The sequence below is a fragment of the Salvelinus sp. IW2-2015 genome, linkage group LG1 (assembly GCF_002910315.2).
Source record: "Salvelinus sp. IW2-2015 linkage group LG1, ASM291031v2, whole genome shotgun sequence".
NCBI lineage: Eukaryota > Metazoa > Chordata > Actinopteri > Salmoniformes > Salmonidae > Salvelinus > Salvelinus sp. IW2-2015.
Window position 1 is genome coordinate 36,043,680 of NC_036838.1, and position 24,140 is coordinate 36,067,819.

Sequence of the window (24,140 nt, forward strand, 5' to 3'; positions counted from 1 at the left end):
ATAATGGTGATGATTTCTGGTGAGGATGTGCATGTGGGAGTACAAATGTTGAGATTTCTGTGTGTGTTCTGTACTTGATAAATGTATTCCTCTGTGTGTGTGGTGTGTGTGTTCTGTACTTGATAAATGTATTCTTCTGTGTGTGTGGTGTGTGTGTTCTGTACTTGATAAATGTATTCCTCTGTGTGTGTGGTGTGTGTGTTCTGTACTTGATAAATGTATTCCTCTGTGTGTGTGGTGTGTGGGTGTTCTGTATTAATAATGTAATTCCTCTGTGGGTTGGTGTGGTGTTGGGTGGTTCTGTACATTGATAATGTATTCCTTCTTGTGTGTTGTGGTGGTGTGTGTTTCTGTATTGATAAATTTTCTCTGGTGTGGGGTTGTGTGTGTGTGGTTCTGTACTTGATAAATGTATTTCTTTGGTGTGGGGTGGTGGGTTTGTAGTTGTGTTTCTGCTACTTGTAAATGTATTTTCTGTGGGGTGTGTGAGTGTGTGTTCTGTACTTGCAAATTAAAGGTTATTCCTTCTGTGTGACTGTGGTGTGGTGTGTTCCTGTACTTGATAAATGTATCCCTCTGTGGTGTGTTGGTTGGGTTGTTGTTGTTCTTTGGTACTTGTAAATGTTCTTCTTCTGCGTGGTGGTGGTGGGGTTGTGGTGGGTTCTGCACTTTTGATAAATGTATTCTTTCTGTGTTGGGGGTGTTTGGTGGGGTTGTGGGGTTGCCGCTCGCGTGTTGGTCCTTGTGGTGTGTGGTGTGTTTGTGGTTTCTGTACTTGATAAATGTATTCCTCTGTGTGTGTGGTGTGTGTGTTCTGTACTTGATAAATGTATTCCTCTGTGTGTGTGGTGTGTGTGTTGCGCTCGCGTGTGTCTGTGTGTGTTCACCAGGGCTCTCCAGGTGGCAAAGGAGGCAGGGGAGATAAGGTGAATATTGTGAATATTATTATTAGATTATTGTATTTTGCATCATGCTCTCGCTCTCTCTGTCCACTGAGCATTCTGCTCATGTAAAATAGTGAATCAAATTGACATGCCTGACTAGTGAGTCCTACTCTCAATATATTTCAGGGTGAATTGGGGCTGCAAGGTGGCAAAGGAGAAAAGGTATGAATTTTAATGTGTGATGAGTAATATTGTTTGTGTGCGCGTGCGTGGTAGAATAATGTGGAGAAGCATAGAAAAAAGAGCAAAGGAGAGACAATAAGAATAAAACCGTTAAAATGAAAAGTTGTTAAAATAATTACAAAAAACGACATATACTGCTCTGCCTAACAGTGATGTTGTCCCCTTTCAGGGTGATACTCTCCTGGTCGGAGGACCTACAGGAGAGAAAGGAAATAAAGGAGAGACGGTGAATGACCCTCTACCTTAAATACCCCACAACACTTATTATTGACTAATCTAATAAACAATTGATCACAAAAATACCTCAGAGCACCAAGTATTGACTATGACACTACTAATCTCTCTGTGCGTCTGTGTGTGTGCGTGTGCAGAATGGTCATTTACAACTGTTGTTCTCTTCTTTATCAGGGTGACCGAGGGCCCAAAGGGGTGCAGGGAGAGAAAGGCTTGAAAGGCAATGACGGCCCAGCTGGGGAGCAGGTGAGGTTGGCCTTGACAATGACACCATTGGAGTTTTCAAGAGCATAAACAGATCTGGGAGCAGGCTATTAATAACAGGTTTATAACTGTGTGTGTGTGTGTGTGTGTGTGTGTGTGTGTGTGTGTGGTGTGTGTTGATCACAGGCGTGCTGAGGGTGAGCCAGGAGACAGGGGCTCTACAGGGTTCCAGGGAGCCAGAGGTCCAGGAGGACAGAAGGTGACTACATGACCTGATCTGTGTCAATGCTTTCATCAAAACTGCTGTGTTATCTATGTCAGAACCAATAGCATCAATAGTCAATCAATATTCATCAATGTCATAATGTCCCCTGTGTATAATGGATGACATTGCACACAGTTTTCCCACCCATCGTGTGCGAATATATCATCACACAACAGTGTACCCTGTGAAAATGAACAGTGGAAAATGAACTCAGACTAGATGTTGTAGGTGACCCATTAAAAATGCAGTGTTTTAATGGGTTTGTCTTTGTGTCTGAAGGGAGAGGCGGGACAGCCTGGTGTACCTGGAGAATCAGTGAGTCTCCCATTTCACCCTCAGTTATGAAAACAATGTGTACTTTTTCCTGACCACATGAACTGAAAAACTCTATTATAGCCTATAACTAGGATCCAAAGTTATTCCTGGTCTGGTCACATGGTCAGGAAAAACTCCTGGCCCCATGTCTAACTCCCCATTTACTCTCCTGCTGGTGGATAAAAGCCTCTGGTCGATTGTGTGTGTTCTCCCAGGGTACACCAGGAAAAGATGGAATGCCAGGCTTTAGAGGGGATAAGGGAGACGTGGGAGTAACTGGAATGCGTGGAATTAAGGTTTGTACGCGCGTGTGTTTGTGTGTGTGTATGCAGCGCAATGTATCTGTGTGTGTATGTGTCTGGTGCTTGTGTTGGTGCGTGTGTGCATGTGTGTGTTTGTGTGTGTGTACAGTCTGTCATCATATTTCAACTGTCTTTGAGTTCATCCCCATTTGAAGAAGTTTAGTGCCAACCTTGAGATGTCCTCTAAGCGACTGCCAGCCTCCCAGATGATGCCACTGGGTCATAACGCTTCTATGGTTCCAAATTGACGTCACATTGTGGAGGATTAGTTGAAATTCAGCTGGAAATTGATTTTCATCCTCATATATTCTATAAATACCTTTAATGACTGTTGGAAATATAATTTGTGTGTTTCTGTGGCATTCTGACAGACTAATTGAGAACCCTCTAACCTTCCTACTGTGTGAATCACTGTCCTCTTAAGTAAAGGCAAAGTGTGTCTGAGGAAAACTTTGAGATGTGTTCTGTGTTTTCTTCACATGACCTTGCAACACTAACGGCAATATAATCACAGCATGATAATCTGGGTTTAGAAATGACTAATCCAGACAGCACAATATCTGCCAGCCCACTCAGTCTCACCATGCTATCAAACCCCCTCAATTTCCTCTTATCTGTCACTTGCTATTATTCTCCACAAATCACCCAGTTACTCATCCTTTAATCCATCCACGATTCAGCGATCGCAATTTTTTTAGCTAAATCAACAATATCCTGCATATTGTGCGAAGGCTTGCGAATTTGACTGATCATTGCACCATTTGTGCATAAAGCAGTCAAATCATTGCAATATTATTGCAAAGAAAATGACCCATCACCACAGTACAAAAACAGGGCTTGTGTTTTCAACCAATCACACACATTTACTGCATGATATGGTTCAATCAAGCCACACGTCAACAAACTTTTCCCCTCGTCAGCTCATTTTTGCAATACATCTGTCAAAATCATAACATTGTCATATTTTTTCCCTGCAAACATTGTCAAGTATTTTTTCCTGCAAATATCACMAAAAAAACCTGTGAAATCCTGGATTGACTGCTTTAAGTATTTTAAGACTGAAACAGTGGTCTGTTCATGATCAAACATGGTTCAACTCAGTTCTGCTGGTCACTGTGACAAGCCCATGTTGACCCCCACCCAACACAGACCTGGTTCTGACCAGCTGGTTGTTATTGGCAACCATCTGATTGAAAGTTGTTATTGATGAGTCACTTGGTGAATGAGGGGTTGTGTGCATTAGGCTGGGTTTTCTTGGCAGCTGAAAGGATTGTAAAATCTTTCTTTCATTCTGAATTGGCAGTTTGGAGCAGTTTGTCCCACTTTGACTGACAGGGTCCCTCATCTGGCTCTCTGACTAACTAACTAACTGATCGTTTCCAGGGCGACCGAGGATCAAAGGGGGCGTGTGGATCAGACGGACCGAAAGGAGAAAAGGTACAGTGGGAGAGAAAGAGAAGGAGGGATGAGGAGGGGGAGAGGGGAAGAAATGTGTGACAGGAAGTTAAATTTAATCAACTTTATTTATCCAGAGGAGCCATTATTGTAGTTGCATGGTAAGTTTTAAAATGAAAGTCTTTCATAACCACTGTAACTATGACCTCTCTCACTTTAGTTGTTAATGAGGACATTTTATAAGATTAACAGTAGGGGATGCACCAGGCTGTGTCTTTCTAATGACCTGGCTCTGTGTGTGTTCAGGGAGATTCAGGGATCCATGGGAGGTCAGGGTTGCCTGGAAGGAAAGGTGAGCAGGTAAGAATTATCCCATGAAGAACACTATAACCTAATGTTTAAAGGGCACTGAACAGTACACCATTGAGTCTGATATCTGGAATTTGGTATTACAACTGTATTTTCAGCCTTATCAGCAAAGGGTAGACATGTTACCAGGTGTTGTACCTGTGTGTTTCAGGGAGACTTGGGGCCTCCAGGGGCCATTGGAACCCCTGGCAAGGAGGGACTGATCGGCCCCAAGGTATTTGTCTTTGTATGGTGTCTGTGTGTGCGTGTGTACTTAATTGTGTGTGTATCACGAGAACTGTGTTAATATGTTACTTAATCTCTGTGTGTTTGTAGGGTGACCGAGGCATTGATGGAGTACTAGGACCCAAAGGAACGCAGGGAGAGAAGGGCGAAAGGGTGAGTCTTTAACCACAATTGAAATCACTCATAAAGTGCAGATCGGCACAAATACTCTGAATGTGACCACAGCCAAACCGCAAGCTGACCACTGACTGTAGATGTAGGGGAGAGTGGGGTAAGTTGAGCAATGGGGTAAGTTGAGCAATGGGGTAAGTTGAGCAATGGGGTAAGTTGAGCCAATGGGGTAAGTTTAGCCACCCTTGTTTCTAGGAAACAATACACAAAATGATTCATTTGACCAAATATTTAGGAAGAGGTCATAATTTCATGGGGTCTGTGAAGGAATAAACCACATGGAAAAAGTGGTAAACAGATTGAATCAAGTCAAATTAATTAATTGTGTTAGAGGTTTCATGATGCTTGTATCTATCTAAAACAAAGTAAATATTTTAAAGATTGTTCAATACATCAGTTAGGGTCTCTATTAGCTTCTATATGAGGTTCTAAACATGGCATGAAAGTGCATATTTGTAGCTGTGTGGGCTAATATCGTAAAAATGTTTGCCTTGGGGTAAGTTGAGCCAATGGCAAGTTAAGCAAATTGAAGCGTTTTCTTCACAGGTGTAATGCAAGGCATTATCACTGGGATATGAGGTAACAACAGGGCCTGGCCTATGTTAAAAGTGTTTAAAAAAGTACAAAGTGTTTCTTAGGTGTTAAGCCTGTGTTAAAAGATGCTTAAAATGATTAAAAGACAAAAAAGCGATTGTGATTGTTTTCAATTTTGTTTGGGAAATAAAGACCGACATGGTTTTAAGAAGGTAGTGGTAATATTTAATTTAAAACAGAAATTTGTGGGCCGCTTAACTTACCCTGTCCCGCGGATCAACTCAAACCTTACACGGGATAAGTTGTGCAAGCTATGTTTTCAAAACTGTAATGTTTACATTCATTCTGATTATTTCCAGGGATACACAACATCTTGAAATATATGTAGATATCTTTGTTAGAAAGAATGCGATATTATCCTTGACGGAGTGATGGTGAATATAAAAACTGTCTCAACTTACCCCACTCTCCCCTGCTGTATAGAAAGTCTGATAAAAACAACTGGTTGTAAATGGTATCTGACTGTGGCTCCCTTCCTCTACCTCTTCCTCTCTACAGGGCCCCTCGGGTATCCCTGGCCCTCCGGGCCCCACAGGAGTGGATGGGGCCTCTGGACTGACAGGGCCTCAGGGGCCCGCTGGAGCTAAGGGCCCAGAAGGGCTCCAAGGACAGAAGGTACTCACTTTCTTTATTTGTTGATGCCACCTAGTTATGTTGTTGTAAATTAAACATGGTCAACGTGATTGTTGTTGTTGTCAGGGGGAGAGGGGGCCTATTGGTCCTGCCAAGATTGGTCCACGTGGTATCCCAGGTATACCAGGAGAAAGAGGCGGGCAGGTGAGTGTCACCACTCTACTGTGTGGTATGTCTGCTCATAGAGTATCTGACTGCAACTGTCCCTCAATAAATCCCCCAAACTGGCCACAGCACAGACACAGCTCTGACACTTTTACTAAACATTATGCACTATATGGAACATTTGGGAACTTCAACATAAAATGTAGAAAAGGGTAAAATACAAGTTTTTGTGAAAAGGTTTTGTAAAGAAATTATATATTTAACCCTTGAAAAAAACAGCTGTTGTTCCTTTCCAGTGCTTATTTCTGGTTCTTTGAACCAGATAGGTAACCAGTGCGTAGTACATCGGACCTTGGGGTTGTATAGCTATTAGTTTGCCCAACTGCTCTGAGAACAGTGTCTTTATGTCAGTTGTGTGCTTTGTGTTCTAATACCTGTCTCTGCTGCAGGGCGAGTTGGGTCTAGATGGAGCCAAGGGAGACAGAGGAGTGCCAGGCTTGACGGTCAGTACTTCACCTTGGCCTCAGGGCCCAAATCTGCAGGTTCTACCACCAACCTGCCCACACACACATGCATGCACAAACACACATTATAATGTAGTCATGTCTCTCTGCCTGTCCCTCACTCTCCTCCTCCTCCCCTCTGGCTCTCTGTGGCAGGAGGATGAGATTCGTACATACGTCCGCACAGAGATGAGCCAACACTGTGGTAAGTCTTAAAGTCACCTGCCAAAAACACAATGTCCCAATCTAACATGCTGGTGTTCTCAGTTGAACTTCACTTGATCATCAAGTGAAACAAGTAATGGTGCTAACACATGTCTATTGAACGTAATGCGCCACGGTGCTGTTGACTAAAAGAGAGAGTAACATTCTATTTTCTCCTCCCTTCTCTCTTTGTCTTTCAGCTTGTGGAGGTGAGTGGGCTCAGTCTGACACGTGGACTAGGTGGTTTAAGGGCAGTAGCAGTAGTGCGCTTTGACATGAACTATTCAATTAGATTAGCTTTATTATTAGTTGTATGTACTCAATGTGTTTTTGGTTCTGACATGTTTTCGCACTATATGTAGTCTTGGTTCTGTTGTCATGTGGTGTGGTCCATGTAGGTGTTCTACTCAGTGCTTGAAGTGGGCCAGTACAGAACTGACCTGTACAGAATATTGGCTCTAAAATATGATGAGTATCGGCAACTAAATATAAATAGTACCGGCACCCAAAATGAGTACCGGTACCTATTTCAGTCCACTTCAAGCACTGGCTGTAGTGTATGTTCTCATGTGTGTGTATATGTTAGTGTGTGTGGCTGCCTGTGGGTTTCGGTGGTGTCTGGTTGTTATGTTTGTGTTTTACTGACCAACCTGGATGTCCTGTTGTTTTTATGTTCCTGGACCCTCTTCTTTCCCCCCCCTGTCCCCTGTTCCGGCCCGGCTCTCAGGTATTGTTGTGACAGAAACCCTGCCCAGCCCCAGGGTACGTCCTGCTCCAGAGCAACAGCTGGCCCGGAAGGGCAAGCAGGGCAAGGACGGTGAGTGTGTCCATCCATCCGTCCAACTGTCCTTCTATCCCTCATCACTCCTCTTGTATGTCTGTCTGCCTGTTTGTATGTCTGTCTGTGTCTGTTGGTCTGTCTGTCTCTGTCTGTGTCCGTTGGTCTGTCTTAACAAACAACCCAGGGGGATGCTGTGAACACTGTTTTCTCATCAATAGTCTCTGAACATTAGGAATAATATGTCTGTCCATGACAGTTTTGCACACTTTTTAACTCTGATTTTTAAAGTTAGGGGGTTTGTAAGTGAGGGTATTCCAGCTGAATAAAGGCCTTCGCCGTTCCTTGGTGGACTGAGCCCTTGGTGAAAGTCCAGCGCTGGGCTGTAGGAGTTGCGGTGGTTAGTGAGGGGTCGGGGTTAGGTTTGTGACCGTTGTGGCGGCCCCTGCCCTGTGATATGTTGTAGGGCGTGAGCTGCGTGTAGTGGTGAACACCAACGACCCCGACTACGAACACTTCTACTCTATAGAGAGTTACGACGACCCCATGGCCATGGAGCAGAGCATCCACCTGACTCCCACTGCCAATCAGAGCCATGGTACGTCACACACGCACACCCTTAACCTTGGATCCAACCTCACACACTGAGGTCAGTCTAACACACAAACTCAACCTTGTATCCCTCTCACATACCCAGCCCAACCATCCACTTAACTAACCTTCATGTACTAAACCCAGTCCCACACTAAGACCAACCCTGTTTCCCCTTCACTCTGCCGTCAACATGCAGCTTCCTGGGTGTCTCTGTTGTGTTGATAGTGTGTTTGTATGTGTTGTGTACATTGGTCTGTTTCTAACCTGAGATACATGGGTATTTATAACAGCCTTGCAAATCTCTCATTTCCAACAATGGGGGATTTACATGAATTGTTCAATTATGTGCATGTTTCTCAAGTTAGGATTGTATTTGTTTGTGTTAATGTGTCTGAAGTGTTTCTGTTTTGTGTTGTTAGTGTGCTTATTATCTGTTGATAAATGTTGATGTTTGTTGTATGATTACGTGTCGGCAGGTGAGAGAGTCACTGTTGACCCTCTGAAAACAAAGAGGCCAAGGAGAGAGGTCAAAGGGGAAGGTAAACCCGCCCACTTCCTCCTCTCCACTACTGGGGTGTTTCAAGGGCTTACTCCACCACCCCATCTCTGCATGTCATGGGCCTCTCCAGGATGATGGTTATTGATGTTCTGAAGAACACACAAACACACACATACACACTCGCAGAAAAATATCCCAAATAACCAACTGAGAATTCGATTTTTTTTTCTTTGATTGCTGTCGATAACAAATCAAAACACCAAAGAGAGAGCAGTTTATTTTGTATGGGCTGCGTCTCAATCCACTGCATCCACCAATGTCGGCCTTCTGCGTCTGCGGTGGAAGGTGACCGAGCTACAGCGGTGTTTGTCAGACCAGGAGGCATCCAGAAAATCGGTCTTCTCACAAAAACGACTGTAGTGTCTGAGCGGTTTGGCATCAAAACTAATGTGAACACTCTCATGAACACGTACATTGTTTTGCTCTCGAACACCCATAAGACTCGTGTGACGGTAGCCCGGTACAAGTAAAAATATTTTATGGAAGTACAGTATATATAGAAGTAGTTTAGTGCCAAAAAAAGGTGTTAAATAGGCGTAAAAAAAATCTAATGTATTAGTCTTTCTTATATCTCTCAGATATAGGACAGACACTTCAAAACAAACTTAATATTTTTACTATCTGTTTACTCTATTCATCTATTAATCTATGGCAAAGATACTTATATGTTTCCCTTTTCATCTGTGTTTGGTGTTAGCTAGTTACAGGCTAGCTAGGTCTCCAGCCAGCATGGAACAAAAGGGGAGAAGGGTCATTCAAAACTCTGACGCAGTTGTCATGTCAACACATCCGTCAGTTCCGCTGTGAACTACATCACAAGAGACATGCCAAGCGGAAAATGTATAAAAATAAATTACACCATTGATGCAATTTGAATGTTGTTTGAGTTGCTTTGTGTGTCACCAAATTTGCCTGAGATGATTTGACATCCAATTTGCGTGACATAAGCGTTTCAAAGAACTGTCAGTCAAGGCGAGCTCATGAATCTAAGCACACCGCCCACTGAGCCTGTCTTTTCAACTTCCAGGTAGTTAGCAATGAGCGAAAAAGTACTTATCAGAATGACTGTTCAGGACTTTTAAACCTAGCCTAACCTATGACCTGACCCATCACTTGTGTACTACTGCCCCCCCTAGCCTCCTACTCATGCTTTTAGTCCCTAAAACTGAAACTAAATAATATAAAAAATTAAATGGAACTATACAATCAAAACTAAATAAAAACTAGCAAATCAGGTCTGAAAACAAACTGAAACTAAACTGAATTTTAAATAAAAATCGAAATATAAAAATCGAAATATAACCAAATATAAAAACGCAAAAATATAATAACCTTGTTATGCGGGAAACAAGCATTCCATTCAAGATAAACATTGGATATATAGTGTTTTGCAACTAAATCTATTGCAATACACAGGACAGTAATATTTTACGAACACATAAAGGTACCCATAAGCATTAATTTCTGATTAAAAAACATATGTGAAACATTTGTGGATATAGCGTTTTGGAAATAAACTCTTAAATTGTATGATCACTTATTTCATGATAATCACAGAATGTTAAGCAACTGTACAGTAACATTAATACTAATATCACATTCATCTAACATTCACCTATAGCTTACTATAGCTTTTGAAGCTTGAACCCCTCACTGTGACTTTGCCTCTGTTCTGATTCCAGATTTTTGGTCTGTCTCTCTCTCTCTCTGCATCTCTCTCTGCATCTCTCTCTGCGTCTCTCTCTCTCTGCGACTCTCTCTGTCTGCGTCTCTCTCTCTCTCTCTGCGTCTCTCTCTCTCTGCGTCCTCTCTCTCTGACGCTCTCTCTCTGCGTCTCTCTCTCTCGTTCTCTGCGTTCTCTCTCTGCTCTCTTCTCTCTCTCTCTGCGTCTCTCTCTCTCGCATCTCTCTCTCTCTCTCTCTCTGCGTCTCTCTCTCTGCGTCTCTCTCTGCGTCTCTCTCTCTCTGCATCTCTCTCTCTCTCTCTCTGCGTCTCTCTCCTCTCATCTCTCTCTCTCTGCGTCTCTCTTCTGCATCTCTCTCTGCGTCTCTCTCTCTCTCTCTGGCGTCTCTCTCTGCGTCTCTCTCTCTGCATCTCTCTCTGCGTCTCTCTCTCTCTTCTCTCTGCGTCTCTCTCTGCGTCTCTCTCTCTCTCTCTGCGTCTCTCTCTGCGTCTCTCTCTCTCTGTCCTCTTTTCTCTTCTTCTCTCTGCGTCTCTCTCTCTCTCTCTCTCTCTGCATCCCTCTCTCTCTCTGCCTCTCTCTCTGCCGCTCTCTCACTCTGCCGCTCTCTCTCTGCCTGCCTCTCTCTCTCTCATCTGCCTCATTGTGTGTGTGTGATGCATTCCAGCTCCAGTGGATCCTTGTGTGTTGCCCCTGGAGGAGGGCAACTGTGGTAGATTTACTCTGCGCTGGTACTTTAACAGCCAGGTCCAGGCCTGCCGACCCTTCATCTACAGCGGCTGTGAGGGCAATGCCAACCGGTTCCTCCAGCAGGAGACCTGTGAGGAGCGCTGCCTCGGGGAGGACACAGGTACACACACACTCACACACACACACACACACACACACACACACAAGCAAGCATACATAGTAACCTACTGTGCACGCACACACACACGTGCATACAGTTAACTGGCAAAATAAAGGAAACACCAATGCAGTGTCTTAATAGATTGTTTGGCCACCACGAATCTCTACAGAATCTCCCATAAGTGTTCAATTGGGTTTAGAGCTGGTGACACACAGACAGACACGTGCACACACAGACAGATTCACACTCCCTATGCTTAAACTGGACATATTTATACATGACCCTAAGCATGATGGGATGTTGATTGCTTAATTAACTCAAGGACTACACCTGTGTGGAAGTGCCTGCTTTCCATATACTTTGTATTCCTCATTTACTCAAGTGTTTCCTATATTTAGGCCGTTACCTGTACATTATGCTGAATACAGATACATTCATGCTGCACATACACACGTACACACATACACACGTACACACGTACACACATACACACGTACACACAAGCAAATATATTAAAAAACGGCACATTTTCTTTTGTTGCAGGTGCTGTTCCTTTGAAGAAGGGGCGATGATGAACGGCATGTCATGACCACCTCTCCACCCTAAAGAATGTCAACAAATGGTTGTTTAATATTTAAAACTATAAACATTGGCAAGGTTTTGAATATATATATATATAAAGCTTTGATGGATCTTGTCTCATGGCCACAGGTCACATTGTTGATTTGCTTATTTATTTCAAGTACATTTATATTACATTAACTGCAGCCAAACGTTTTAATCCCTCTCAGAATTACATCTAGCGATTACAGCAGTACTGTATTACTGGAAGACAATGTTGTCCAAACATTGACGCAACCTTACCACAGAAAGCAGGATCTGCCTTTGGTGGATGTACAGCTCATGAGTTCCAAATCTGTCCACTAAAATACAGAGCTGTTCTGTATGTATGAAGAGGCACGCACAATACGTTATACAGTATGTTATAATATTTTGCCAATGTGATGTACATATAAATGTATATTTTTATTACCTGGGAAAAAGTGTTTTGTGTGTCCAAATGATTAATGTTAAACTCTGCATGTTTTTACCTGACAGAGGAAAGGTGCTATTTTAAAATGTATTTTTGTATTGCACTTTTCATTTGTTGTTTTCAAAGAAAAAACTAAAGTTTGTTTTTTCATCAAGTTTAATGTTCAAATTGCAAAGGAACACACTCATGTTGGCTTGACAACATTAATCATTGTTTTATTAAATATATAAATTAACCAGAGAATTTGAACAAGAGTATTTCTACAATGTTTTTTAATGATAGAGACTTTTTGAAGTGGTAGTTTGTTTAGGGCTTGGGTTAGCACACTGGGAAATATGATAATGTACATATAGCTGAGAAGCCAAGAGTTTTTCCTGTTCAGGTCACATGGTCAGGAAAGATTCCTGGCCTTAGTTTTAGCTATGTCATGTGCAGTTCCTGTACCTGAGTAAGGATGAATTATTGATGGCACCACCTTGAGCATAGAGAAGATGAGGATATTGATGATGACCATGTTGAGGCTGATACTTCGATCTGTTTACACTTCCCTCCTTCACACGTCTTTACTGTGTGTGTGTGTGTGTGTGTGTGTGTGTGTGTGTGTGTGTGTGTGTGTGTGTGTGTGTGTGTGTGTGTGTGTGTGTGTGTGTGTGTGTGTGTGTGTGTGTGTGTTGTGCGTTGAATGTTCTAATTCCAATGGAGAATGTTTTATTATTGAGAGGATGTTCTGTCTGTTGGGTGTGACTCATCCTCTCCTGGTCCTCTCTCTCTCTCTTTCTCTTTCTCTCTCCTCTGATTTCCCCTGGGGAGACACTTCAGGACAAGCCCTACACACACACATTTGGTCACAGATTTGCATAGTTTTTAAATAGATTTTATTACATGGTTATTACAGGTTTAATCATGTTTATTACAGTTGTGTGGGGAGGGGGGGCTTAATACCTGGATGTGTTTTAGCATTCATCACACTTCTCTGCACCCAGCCTGGCCCTCAATCTGCTCAGTTCCTCTGTCTATTACTGTTACTCAGGGTGAGTATGTGTATGTGTGTGTGCGTTGTCTATGGTACACAGCAAATTCTCCAGTGTTGAATCAATACTAAGAGTGTTAAACTTAACATTATTCCAGTGTTTATATGGGTTCACACTCTTCAGTGTACAATTATCGCTTTGCTTAGTGCTGACGCTGTTCATCTTTCTCTATCTAAGAAATGAACACCTATAGTGTTACAGTAACTCGTTTTTTTATGTTTTAACACTGTCTGGTGTAAAGCCTAATTTGCATATTTCGCAGGGTGCCTTGCCTTTTCAAGTGAATTGTAGAGTTACCACCCATTACTTTATTTGTTAGTGACAGCGACATGGTTGTTAAATTTGTTCCTTTTAAAGTCCTGTGGCCGTCAAAAAGTGAGTTCCTTGGTTGACAATACATTACATACTGTATATCAAGGCCTTACTTTGATGGACAAGTTTTACCTTAAACTCCTGGTTTACAGGTCACTCACATCAGGCACTGCAAGTACATCCGGCCCTGCAAATAACATTATGCTGGCACATCACTATGTGTCATTTTTATTTGAATCCAGCCAGAGTTAGGACTGATTGGATTAGTTTGGGAAAATCTATGTTATTTATCTTTGTCTAGCATAAGATTAATTAATCAAAGTACATGCAAAAACATAGATATTTAAAACAATGCCCCCAAAAAATGCAGTAGGGCATGCTGGGAAATCTGATAATGATGAGTGTGGTTTTGATGGAAATGTTTTACTCTCCACAGAGTAAAACTGACTCACACTCAACACTGGTAATTAACATCAACACTGGGGTTCTTTTACTAGAAATGTTTCACTGAAAAATCAACACTAGGTAACGCTTGCCAATTTGCTGTATAGAGTAAATGTTTTCCTCCTTATATCTGATCAACAGCATCTGCCATTGAATGATACATATTTTAGCAACCAGTGGTGCATACAGTAACATCTTCTCATCCTGCCTGATCAAGGGAGAAGGGGGGTTACCCTTCCCATGAGTCTCTGCCTGGGGTGCTTCTTTCCTGCTTTCCTCTGTGGCACCAACTTAGAGAGGAGAGGGGGGCTGTGGTACCTCTGAGAAAGGAGAGGGTGGCTGTGGTATCTCTGATAGAGGAGAGGGTGGCTGGGGGCTGTGGTACCTCTGAGGAGAGGGGGGCTGGGAGGTTGTGATACCTCTTAAGGAAAGGGGGGCTGGGAGTCTTTGGTACCTCTGAGGAGAGGGGGGATGTGGTACCTCTGAGGACAGGGGGCTGGGAGGATGTAGTACTTCTAAGGAGAGGGGGCTGGGGGGGATGTGGTACCTCAGGAGAGGGGGCTGGGGGGCTGTGGTACTTCTGAGGAGAGGGGGCTGGGGTCTGTGTACTTCTGAGGAGAGGGGGGCTGTGGTACCTCAGAGGAGAGGGGCTGGGGGAATGTGGTACTTCTGAGAGAGGGGGGCTGGCGGCTGTGTACCTCAGAGGAGAGGGGCTGGGGGGCTGTGGTACTTCTGAGGAGAGGGGGCTGGGGGGCTGTGGTACCTCAGAGGAGAGGGGCTGGGGGCTGTGGTACCTCAGAGGAGAGGGGCTGGGGGCTGTGGTACTTCTGAGGAGAGGGGGGCTGGGGTACCTCAGAGGAGAGGGGCTGGGGAAATGTGGTACCTCAGAGGAGAGGGGCTGGGGGCTGTGGTACTTCTGAGGAGAGGGGGGCTGGGGGGCTGGTGGTACTTCTGAGGAGAGGGGGGCTGTGGTACCTCAGAGGAGAGGGGCTGGGGGAATGTGGTACTTCTGAGGAGAGGGCTGGCGGGCTGTGGTACCTCGAGAGAGAGGGGCTGGGGGGCGTGTGGACTTCTGAGGAGAGGGGCTGGGGCTGTGTGGTTCTTCTGAGGAGAGGGGGGCTGGGGGGCTGTGGTACCTCAGAGGAGAGGGCTGGGGGGCTGTGGTTCTTCTGAGGAGAGGGGGGCTGTGGTACCTCAGAGGAGAGGGGCTGGGGGGCTTGGTACTTCTGAGGAGAGGGGGGCTGGGTACCTCAGAGGAGAGGGGCTGGGGGCTGTGCGTACTTCTGAGGAGAGGGGGGCTGGGGTGCTGTGGTACTTCTGAGGAGAGGGGGTTGTGGTACCTCAGAGGAGAGGGGCTGGGGGAATGTGGTACTTCTGAGGAGAGGGGGGCTGGCGGGCTGTGGTACTAATGAGAAAGGTAGAGCAGAAGTGCGAAAGAGAGAGAGAGCAATGATGTGGTGCACATATGTGACCTAGTACGCAATTTCCGGGGACCACTTTTGGCTCGTGGGTACTACTTTCAGAACTACTGGCTAAAAAGTGCAAGGGAGCACGTATATACTCTGTGTTTTCCCGCTTTCGATAACGGTTAGTAATTATGTTGCATGTGGTTTGTCTCTCATGGGCCCATGATTGTTTGTGCACTTGTGCAATGCTTGCATTGTAATTTCATTATTTAAATGGAGTGCCTTCCCAGCAAACCAAAATTGGTCTGTGCAAGTTCCCAGAACATTCATTAAGTTGCGGTAAATGTTCTCATAACACAAAAACTGTCCAGTTGATGATGATTATACAATGTTCGTATAAAACATTTGCCTGACATTTCAAGAACGTTCCCAGAAACATTTAGTCTGTTCTTTAAAGGCTCACAGAATGTTTCATTAGGTTGTGGGAACAGTTGGGTGGGAACATTGTGGGGACATCACAAAAAATATGTTCCCAAAACCCCAAAACTGTCCCGTTGTGCTGATGATTACAATGTTTTTATTAGGTTGAAAAAGCTTTGCCTGATGTTTCAATAACATTCCCGGAACGCATTTTTTGTGTTCTTTAAAAGTCCCCAAAACATTTCTTTAAGTTTCGGGAACATTGTGTGGATATGACAAGAGATAGATTCACAAAACACAAAATCTGTCCAGTTGTCATGACATTGTTATAACTTTTCAAGGTATCAAGGTGCACAAAACATTCCCTCAATAGTCTTTGAATGTTATTCATATGTTCCCAGAATTATAAAATTCAGTTTTGAACAGTCCATGAAGATTTCTTTCATGTGTCAGTGTTATTTTACTGTTGATGAAGATAGTTACAGTATACAACAATCCATGTAGACACACATATATGGCAATAATTTTGAATCACATGACAATTTATTAGACATTTATTGTACAAACATAGTTTTACTGTATTTTGTTGATAGTCGCAAGCAGGGATAAAACCTGGGAGCTTTGGAGTGTTATCTCTGGAATGTATCCACTGCAACACTGAAATGGGACTAACACAAACATTTACTCTGACTTCCAGGTTATCTTTGAAAAAGAGAGGATAACTAAATCTAGAAAAAAAAGTTTCCTTATTATTTCTTACTCTATTAATCTTCTTCATATACTGTACTGTAAGTTGGGATGTTTTGACTTAAATTTTTCCTACAACTTGATTTCAGAAATGATGTTAAATTATTAGCTAACAGATTGCTGTGAGGTGTACCTAGATGTTCATACAGTTCCTTCAGAGATTATTCAGATCGCTTGACTTTTTCCACATTTTGTTACATTACAGCCAAATTCGAAAATGAATTAAATAATAGTTTTTCCTCAGCAATCTACACACAATACCCCATAATGACAAAGTAAAAACAGGTTTTTCGAAATTTTTGCAATTGTATTAAAAATAAAAAACAGATACCTTATTTACATAAGTATTCAGACCCTTTGCTATGATACTCGAAATTGCGCTCAGTTGTATCATGTTTCCATTGATCATCCTTGAGATGTTTCTACAACTTGATTGGAGTCCACCTGTGGTAATTTCAATTGATTGGACATGATTTGGAAAGGCACACCTGCCTATATAAGGTTCCACAGTTGACAGTGCATGTCAGAGAAAAAACCAAGCCATGAGGTTGAAGGAATTGTCCATGGAGCTCCGAGATAGGATTGTGTTGCGGCACAAATCTGGGGAAGGGTACCAAAACATTTCTGCAGCATTGAAGTACCCCAAGAACACAGTGGCCTCCATCATTCTTGAATGGAAGAATTTTGGAACCATCAAGACTCTTCCTAGAGCTGGCCACCCGACCAAACTGAGCAATCAAGGGAGAAGTACCTTGGTCAGGGAGGTGACCAAGAACCCGATGGTCACTCTGACAGCTCTAGAGTTCCTCTGTGGAAATGGGAGAACCTTCCAGAAGGACAACCATATCTACAGCACTCCACCAATCAGGCTTTTATGGTAGAGTGGCCAGACGGAAGGCACTCCTCACTAAAAGGCACATGACAGCCTGCTTGGAGTTTGCCAAAAGGCACCTAAAGAGTCTCAGACCATGATAAACAAGATTCTTTGGTCTGATGAAACCAAGATTGAACTCTTTGGCCTGAATGCCAAGCGTCACGTCTGGAGGAAACGTGGCACCATCCCTACGGTGAATCATGGTGATGGCAGCATCCAGCTGTGTGGATGTCCTTGAGTGCCCCACCCAAAGCCTGGACTTGAACCTGATCGAACATCTCTGTGGAGAGCAGAAAATAGCTGTGCAGCAACGCTCCCCATCCAACCTGACAGAGCTTGAGAGGATCGGCAGAGAAGAATGGGAGAAACTCCCCAAATAGGTGTGCCACGCTTGTAGCGCCATACCCAAGAAAACTCGAGGCTGTAATCACTGCCAAAGGTGCTTCAACAAAGTACTGAGTAAAGAAAGGGTCTGAATACTTACAGTTGAAGTCGGAAGTTTACATACACCTTAGCCAAATATATTTAAATTCCTGACATTTAATCCTAGTAAATATTCCCTGTCTTAGGTCAGTTAGGATCACCACTTTATTTTAAGAATGTGAAATGTCAGAATAATAGTAGAGAGAATGATTTTTTTCAGCTTTCATTTCTTTCATCACATTCGCAGTGGGTCAGAAGTTTACATACACTCAACTAGTATTTGGTAGCATTGCCTTTAAATTGTTTAACTTGGGTCAAATGTTTTGGGTAGCCTTCCACAAGCTTCCCACAATAAGTTGGGTGAATTTTGGCCCATTCCTCCTGACAGAGCTGGTGTAACCGAGTCAGGTTTGTATGCCTCCTTGCTCGCACACGCTTTTTCAGTTCTGCCCACAAATTTTCTATAGGATTTAGGTCAGGGCTTTGTGATGGCCACTCCAATACCTTGACTTTGTTGTCCTTAAGCCATTTTGCCACAACTTTTGAAGTATGCTTGGGGTCATTGTCCATTTGGAAGACCCATTTGCGACCAAGCTTTAACTTCCTGACTGATGTCTTGAGATGTTGCTTCAATATAGCCACATAATTTTCCATCCTCATGATGCCATCTATTTTGTGAAGTGCACCAGTCCCTCCTGCAGCAAAGCACCCCCACAACATGATGCTGCCACCCCCGTGCTTCAAGGTTGGGATGGTTTTCTTCGGCTAGCAAGCCTCCCCCTTTTTCCTCCAAACATAACGATGGTCATTATGGCCAAACAGTTCTATTTTTGTTTCATCAGAGCAGAGGATATTTCTCCAAAAAGTACGATCTTTGTCCCCATGTGCAGTTGCAAACCGTATTCTGGCTTTTTTATGGCGGTTTTGGAGCAGTGGCTTCTTCCTTGCTGAGCAGCCTTTCAGGTTATGTTGATATAGGACTCGTTTTACTGTGGATATAGATACTTTTGTACCTGTTTCCTCCAGCATCTTTGCTGTTGTTCTGGGATTGATTTGCACTTTTCGCACCAAAGTACGTTCATCTCTAGGAGACAGAACGCATCTCCTTCCTGAGCGGTATGACGGCTGTGTGGTCCCATGGTGTTTATACTTGCGTACTAGTGTTTGTACAGATAAATGTGGTACCTTCAGGCATTTGGAAATTGCTCCCAAGGAAGAACCAGACTTGGCTGATTTCTTTTGATTTTCCCATGATGTCAAGCAAAGAGGCACTGAGTTTGAAGGTAGGCCTTGAAATACATCCACAGGTACACCACCAATTGACTCAAATCATGTCAATTAGCCTATCATAAGCTTCTAAAGCCATGACATAATTTTATGGAATTGTCCAAGCTGTTTAAAGGCACAGTCAACTTAGTGTATGTAAACTTCTGACCCACTGGAATTGTGATTCAGTGAATTATAAGTGAAAAAATATGTCTGTAAACAATTATTGGAAAAATTACTTGTGTTATGCACAAAGTAGATGTCCTAACCGACTTGCCAAAACTATAGTTTGTTAACAAGAAATTTGTGGAGTGGTTGAAAAACGAGTTTTAATGATTCCAACCTAAGTGTATGTTAACTTCCGACTTCAAATGTATGTAAATGTGATTTTTCCAGGGGGGAATTTCTCATAAATTAGCAACTATTTCTAAAAACCTGCTTTTGCTTTGTCATTATGGGGTATTGTGTGTACAGTAGATTGATTAGGGGAAAAAACAATTTAATCAATTTTAGAATAAGGCTGTAATGTAAAAAAAAAATGGGAAAAGTCAAGGGGTCTGAATACTTTCCCAATGCACTGTATGTACTAAGACATATAGCCATTTCAGTGCAAATAGAAATCCACTGAAAAACATTACGATCCTGGTGGTGCAGCAGACTAAGTAACCTACAAGGCTCGACGATGGCAGAGCGCAGCTTAAAATCTGTGTACTTCATTGTCATTCTTTTAAAAAACTATATGTTTGGACAATAATCTCAGAAAATATGTTGTAAGAAAATGTAAATGCCATTCAAAGTTTGGCAACTTGATATGTTAATGTTACATTTCACATCAATATTAGCAGAACATTGCAGCAATGTTTTCATCACTACTTCCATTATAGCCATAAAATAACGCAATATATGTCCCAACTGGTCTAAATGTGTCATGACAGTGTTATGACCATATTATAACAGGTTATGACAAGTTATGTGAGATGTTATGACATGGTTATGACCGTATTATAACAGGTTATGACACGTTATGTAAGATGTTAGGACATGGTTATGACGGTGTTTTAATGTGTTATGGCCCTGAGTGTCAAGTAAAGTGTTACCAAAAGGTGAATAGATGGTGTTTTCCAGGAGGGGTTGTAGAGCTCACTCACGAGTGCACAAATATAATATGGCTCTGATTTATCAATGGAAACATGCATATACTGTATGTTGTGTGTGCACGCAAATCCTAGAATCTACATGTACGCCAGAATTTAGTAAGAAATGTATGTACGTTCGATAAATGAGGCCCCTGGATCATCATGTCATTACCTTATAGAATAACTTTATAAAAGTCTAGCACGAATGTTTGTTGTTATAGGTGTTAGTAGCAATTTCTCCATCAAGATTAACTGAATATTCCAGGAATCTCCAACATTTTATTGCTGAAGTATTGTATGTTCAGTGAACTTTATTATAACCATCATGTCATAATGTCACACTATAATTTTATGAGATTATTGTAGGAATATTCCCTGCTTGTTGTTATGGCTATTTTGAATAACACATCCAGAACATTCCTGTAATGTTTCCTCGGAACCACTTCTATTGCTCCCACATTTTGTTTCCAGTATGTTCTAAGAACATTATCAGAACACTGTTATTACATTTCCTGGCAAAGTAATGATAACCTTAATGGAATGTTCTGTAGTAGTTTTTACTGATGTTGTGAATGTTAAAATAACTTTCCAATTATATTTAATTCTAACATTTTGTTGAAAATAATATTTGGTGATCAAAAACATTCTTTGAATGTTTGTGGGACATTTTCATCCTAATGTTAGCTCAAACCCTAACTAGAACTTAATGGGAATGTTAACTAATGTTCTGGGAATGTTCCCAGTTTGGGCTGTTTGTTGTTGTCAGTACATATAATTGGTTGTTAGACCTGCAGTATACAGGATCTTAATTTGGCCACCCCTTTGCAAGAGAAATGTACCTTCGGCGCAGGAAATTAAAACTTGCATTGTATTCGAGGTTTAAAAATGCTTCTAAAGTTTGTCATTTCCACTTTAAAATGTCAGACTTGATTTGAAAAATGTATCAACCCATACAAAAATATTTTTTGTCACAATCTACCATAATAGCAATGTGCCAGCTACAGGTAACTGCCAAAATAAAGGAAACATCAACATAAAGTGTCTTAATAGGGCGTTGGGCCAACACAAGCCACCAGAACAGTTTCAATGCGCCTTGGCCTTGAAAGATTAGACTTTTAGATTCTAAAAGTGACTGGAACTCTATTGGAGGGATGCGACATCAACCTTCCATGAGAAATTCCATAATTTGGTGTTTTGTTGATGGTGGTGGAAAACTCTGTCTTAGGCACCCCTCCAGAATCTCCCATAGATGTTCATTTGGGATGAGATCTAATGACACACACACACTCAGACAGACACACAGACAGACTTCAAACCCCCTATGCTCCTTTGTGACCCCTCTTTCAAGTCACTGAGATCTCTTCTTTATACCTTCAGGTAACAAGACAGGACACGTTCATGGATATGTCTGCTGTTAGTTCAAATGCACAACCAGGATATGATCTCTTCTTCTAGCCATGGTAGACAAAATAATATGCAACTGGGCATTTGTATACATGACCATAAGCATGATGGGATTTTAATTGCTTAATTAACTCAGGAACCATACCTGTGTGGAAGCACCTACTTTCAATATACTTTATATCTCTTATTTACACAAGTGTTTCCTTTACTTTGTTAGTTACCTGTATATGAGGGGATAGTGGGCCTAATTGGACATGGCTATATTAATGTGCCCATGATCGAAGTTAAAGGTAAATATTAATTATTTAATGGAAAACAATGCACTGACTACATGTGACTAAACAACTGTGACTAAAACTAGACAAAAATTGTCCAGAGTTTTAGTCTACTAATAGTAACTAAAACTAAGAAGGATGAAATGACTAAAATGAAGCTAAGCCTAAAAAGTATTTTAGTGATAAAGACTACATCTAAAATAGCTGCCAAACTTAGCACTGTATTAGACAGAGGTGGCTCCCCCTGTCTCCATGTGCCAGTACTGCACCCTAACACCTATCAGCATGAAGCAGAGGCACATTCTGAAGCTGTTCATTTTTCCTCTTGAGTGACCTTGTCTGTTTAAAGCCGCAGGGTCTGTGGTTGGCAGAGCGCTAGAGTAGTAGGAACAAGCAGGAGGACAGCGCATGCCAAGAAGTCACTCTTTCTCCCTCCCTCCTTCTCTCCTCCGCTCACTCTTTCTCCTGCCAACTTCCCTATCCAAGTACCCCAAGGGCTATTGCCATGGCAATGAACATTTACTGGCATGTATTTTTTGCTTCCATTGCTTTTTACCCTCCTCTCATGTGATATATGTAACTATGATACTTTTGTTTAATCCTCAGATAACCGTAGTATATCTTGTGTGTGTGTGTGTTTGGCGTGAATGAGTGTGTACATGCGTGTGTCCTATTTTACCCCGTCAGCTCCTTTCAGGCTTTGACCTCATGTCTTATCTGATTCAGAGGGGCTGGGTTAAATGCGGAAGACACATTTCAGTTGAATGCATTCAGTTGTACAACTGACTAGGTATCCCCCTTTCCCTTTATCCATTGTGTGTGTGTGTGTGTGTGTGTGTGTGTGTGTGTGTGTGTGTGTGTGTGTGTGTGTGTGTGTGTGAGTGCGGGCATTCAAAGTTCCCTCTGTCCTCTAAGAATTTAACTCAAGTGCCACTGTAAGCATTTATTTGGCCTATTGATCCGACCCTTAGTTGCGCCCTGCTGTGCTTTTGGCTGTCTCTCCACTGCCAGTAAGCAGTTTCACTAGAAACAAATTAGAATTAGAAATGGATATTACACACCTTACTCTCTGCCTCTTTATACATACACTATCTGCCTTTCTCAATTACCATTAGTAGCAATGTGGGTGCCCCACCTATCTGAGGATCTGTCTTTTTCAGCCATCTATATTTCCTGTGTATAAGGGGTGCAAAATCCACTTGTCACTTAAATATCGCTGAATTGATTGCTTTCATTTCACTCATTTCACTCATACAACTCTTTCATACTCTTGCTTGTGCCTGTTGTTTTTTCCCATTAACGTTATGACCATGGAAATGTTTGTAATGAACTATCAAACGCTCTAAAATGAGTAGTTTTGTCACACTACACAATACCACATATGCCTCAAGTTTTGAGGAAGCGTGCGGTTGGCATGCTGACTGCAGAAATGTCCACCAGAGGTGTTTCCAGAGAATTGAATGTTAATTTCTCTACCATAAGCTGCCTTCAACGTCATTTGGCAGCGGCAGCGTAGCCTAGTGGTAAGAGCTAGTAACTAAAAGGTTGCAAGATCGAATCCCCAAGCTGACAAGGTACAAATCTGTCGTTCTGCCCCTGAACAAGGCAGTTATTAGCCCACTGTTCCTAGGCTGTCATTGAAAATAAGAATTTGTTCTTAACTGACTTGCCTAGTTAAATAAAGAAAAACTTTTTTATTTTTTATTTTTTATTTGAGAATATGGCAGTACGTCCAACCGGCCTCCCAACCGCAGACCATGTGTAACAATGCCAGCCCAGGACCTCCACATTCGGCTTCTTCACCTGCGGAATCATCTGAGACCAGCCACCTGGACAGCTGATGAAACTGTGGGTTTGCACAACCAAAGAATTTCTGCACAAACTGTCAGAAACCGTCTCAGGGAAGCTCATCTACGTGCTCGTCGTCCTCACCAGGGTCTTGACCTGACTGCAGTTCGGGGTCGTAACCGACTTGAGTGGGCAAATGCTCACCTTCGATGGTCACTGGCATGCTGGAGAAGTGTGCTCTTCACAGATGAATCCTGGTTTCAACTCTACTGGGCATGTATGGCGTGTATTGCATCGTGTGGGTGAGTGGTTTGCTGATGTCAACGTTGTGAACAGAGTGCCCCATGGTGGCGGAGGGGTTATGGTATCGGCAGGCATTCATTATTTGTATTTATTTGTATTTATTTAACCTTTATTTAACCAGGTAGGCCAGTTGAGAACAAGTTCTCATTTACAACTGCGACCTGGCCAAG

At 42.5% G+C, this 24,140-nt stretch overlaps 2 protein-coding genes across 2 annotated transcripts in view; one reads left to right on the forward strand and one right to left on the reverse strand.

Moving 5' to 3' along the window:
• The window catches only part of LOC111974623 (collagen alpha-1(VII) chain-like), a 106,952-nt gene extending 94,568 nt beyond the window's left edge, over window positions 1-12,384 (forward strand). Inside the window, exons 101-121 of the mRNA XM_070442872.1 lie at window positions 891-926; window positions 1,071-1,106; window positions 1,297-1,353; window positions 1,536-1,612; window positions 1,752-1,824; window positions 2,110-2,145; window positions 2,361-2,441; window positions 3,831-3,884; window positions 4,149-4,202; window positions 4,363-4,425; window positions 4,527-4,589; window positions 5,700-5,816; window positions 5,901-5,978; window positions 6,389-6,442; window positions 6,599-6,647; window positions 6,847-6,917; window positions 7,313-7,463; window positions 7,891-8,022; window positions 8,495-8,557; window positions 10,926-11,108; window positions 11,652-12,384. Of these exons, the coding sequence (XP_070298973.1) occupies window positions 891-926; window positions 1,071-1,106; window positions 1,297-1,353; window positions 1,536-1,612; window positions 1,752-1,824; window positions 2,110-2,145; window positions 2,361-2,441; window positions 3,831-3,884; window positions 4,149-4,202; window positions 4,363-4,425; window positions 4,527-4,589; window positions 5,700-5,816; window positions 5,901-5,978; window positions 6,389-6,442; window positions 6,599-6,647; window positions 6,847-6,917; window positions 7,313-7,463; window positions 7,891-8,022; window positions 8,495-8,557; window positions 10,926-11,108; window positions 11,652-11,680 (1,557 nt within the window). The 3' untranslated portion in view covers window positions 11,681-12,384. The remainder of the gene's footprint in view (window positions 1-890; window positions 927-1,070; window positions 1,107-1,296; window positions 1,354-1,535; window positions 1,613-1,751; window positions 1,825-2,109; window positions 2,146-2,360; window positions 2,442-3,830; window positions 3,885-4,148; window positions 4,203-4,362; window positions 4,426-4,526; window positions 4,590-5,699; window positions 5,817-5,900; window positions 5,979-6,388; window positions 6,443-6,598; window positions 6,648-6,846; window positions 6,918-7,312; window positions 7,464-7,890; window positions 8,023-8,494; window positions 8,558-10,925; window positions 11,109-11,651) is intronic.
• Window positions 12,385-14,157: 1,773 nt separating this feature from the next.
• On the reverse strand, window positions 14,158-23,890 carry LOC139027527 (uncharacterized). The gene is made up of 3 exons (XM_070442875.1): window positions 23,872-23,890; window positions 14,967-15,245; window positions 14,158-14,879 (listed from the first exon to the last, which is right to left on the reverse strand). The coding sequence occupies exons 1-3, from the start codon at window positions 23,888-23,890 to the stop codon at window positions 14,158-14,160; spliced, it is 1,020 nt and encodes a 339-aa protein (XP_070298976.1).
• Between the last annotated feature and the right edge of the window lie 250 nt (window positions 23,891-24,140).

Bases quoted from the DNA above. Each gene is read 5' to 3' on its own strand.
- LOC139027527 (XM_070442875.1), bottom strand. The intron at 14,880-14,966 runs GTACCACAGCCC...CCCTCTCCTCAG, and splicing joins CCCAGCCCCTCTCTCTCGAG to AAGTACCACCAGCCCCCCAG.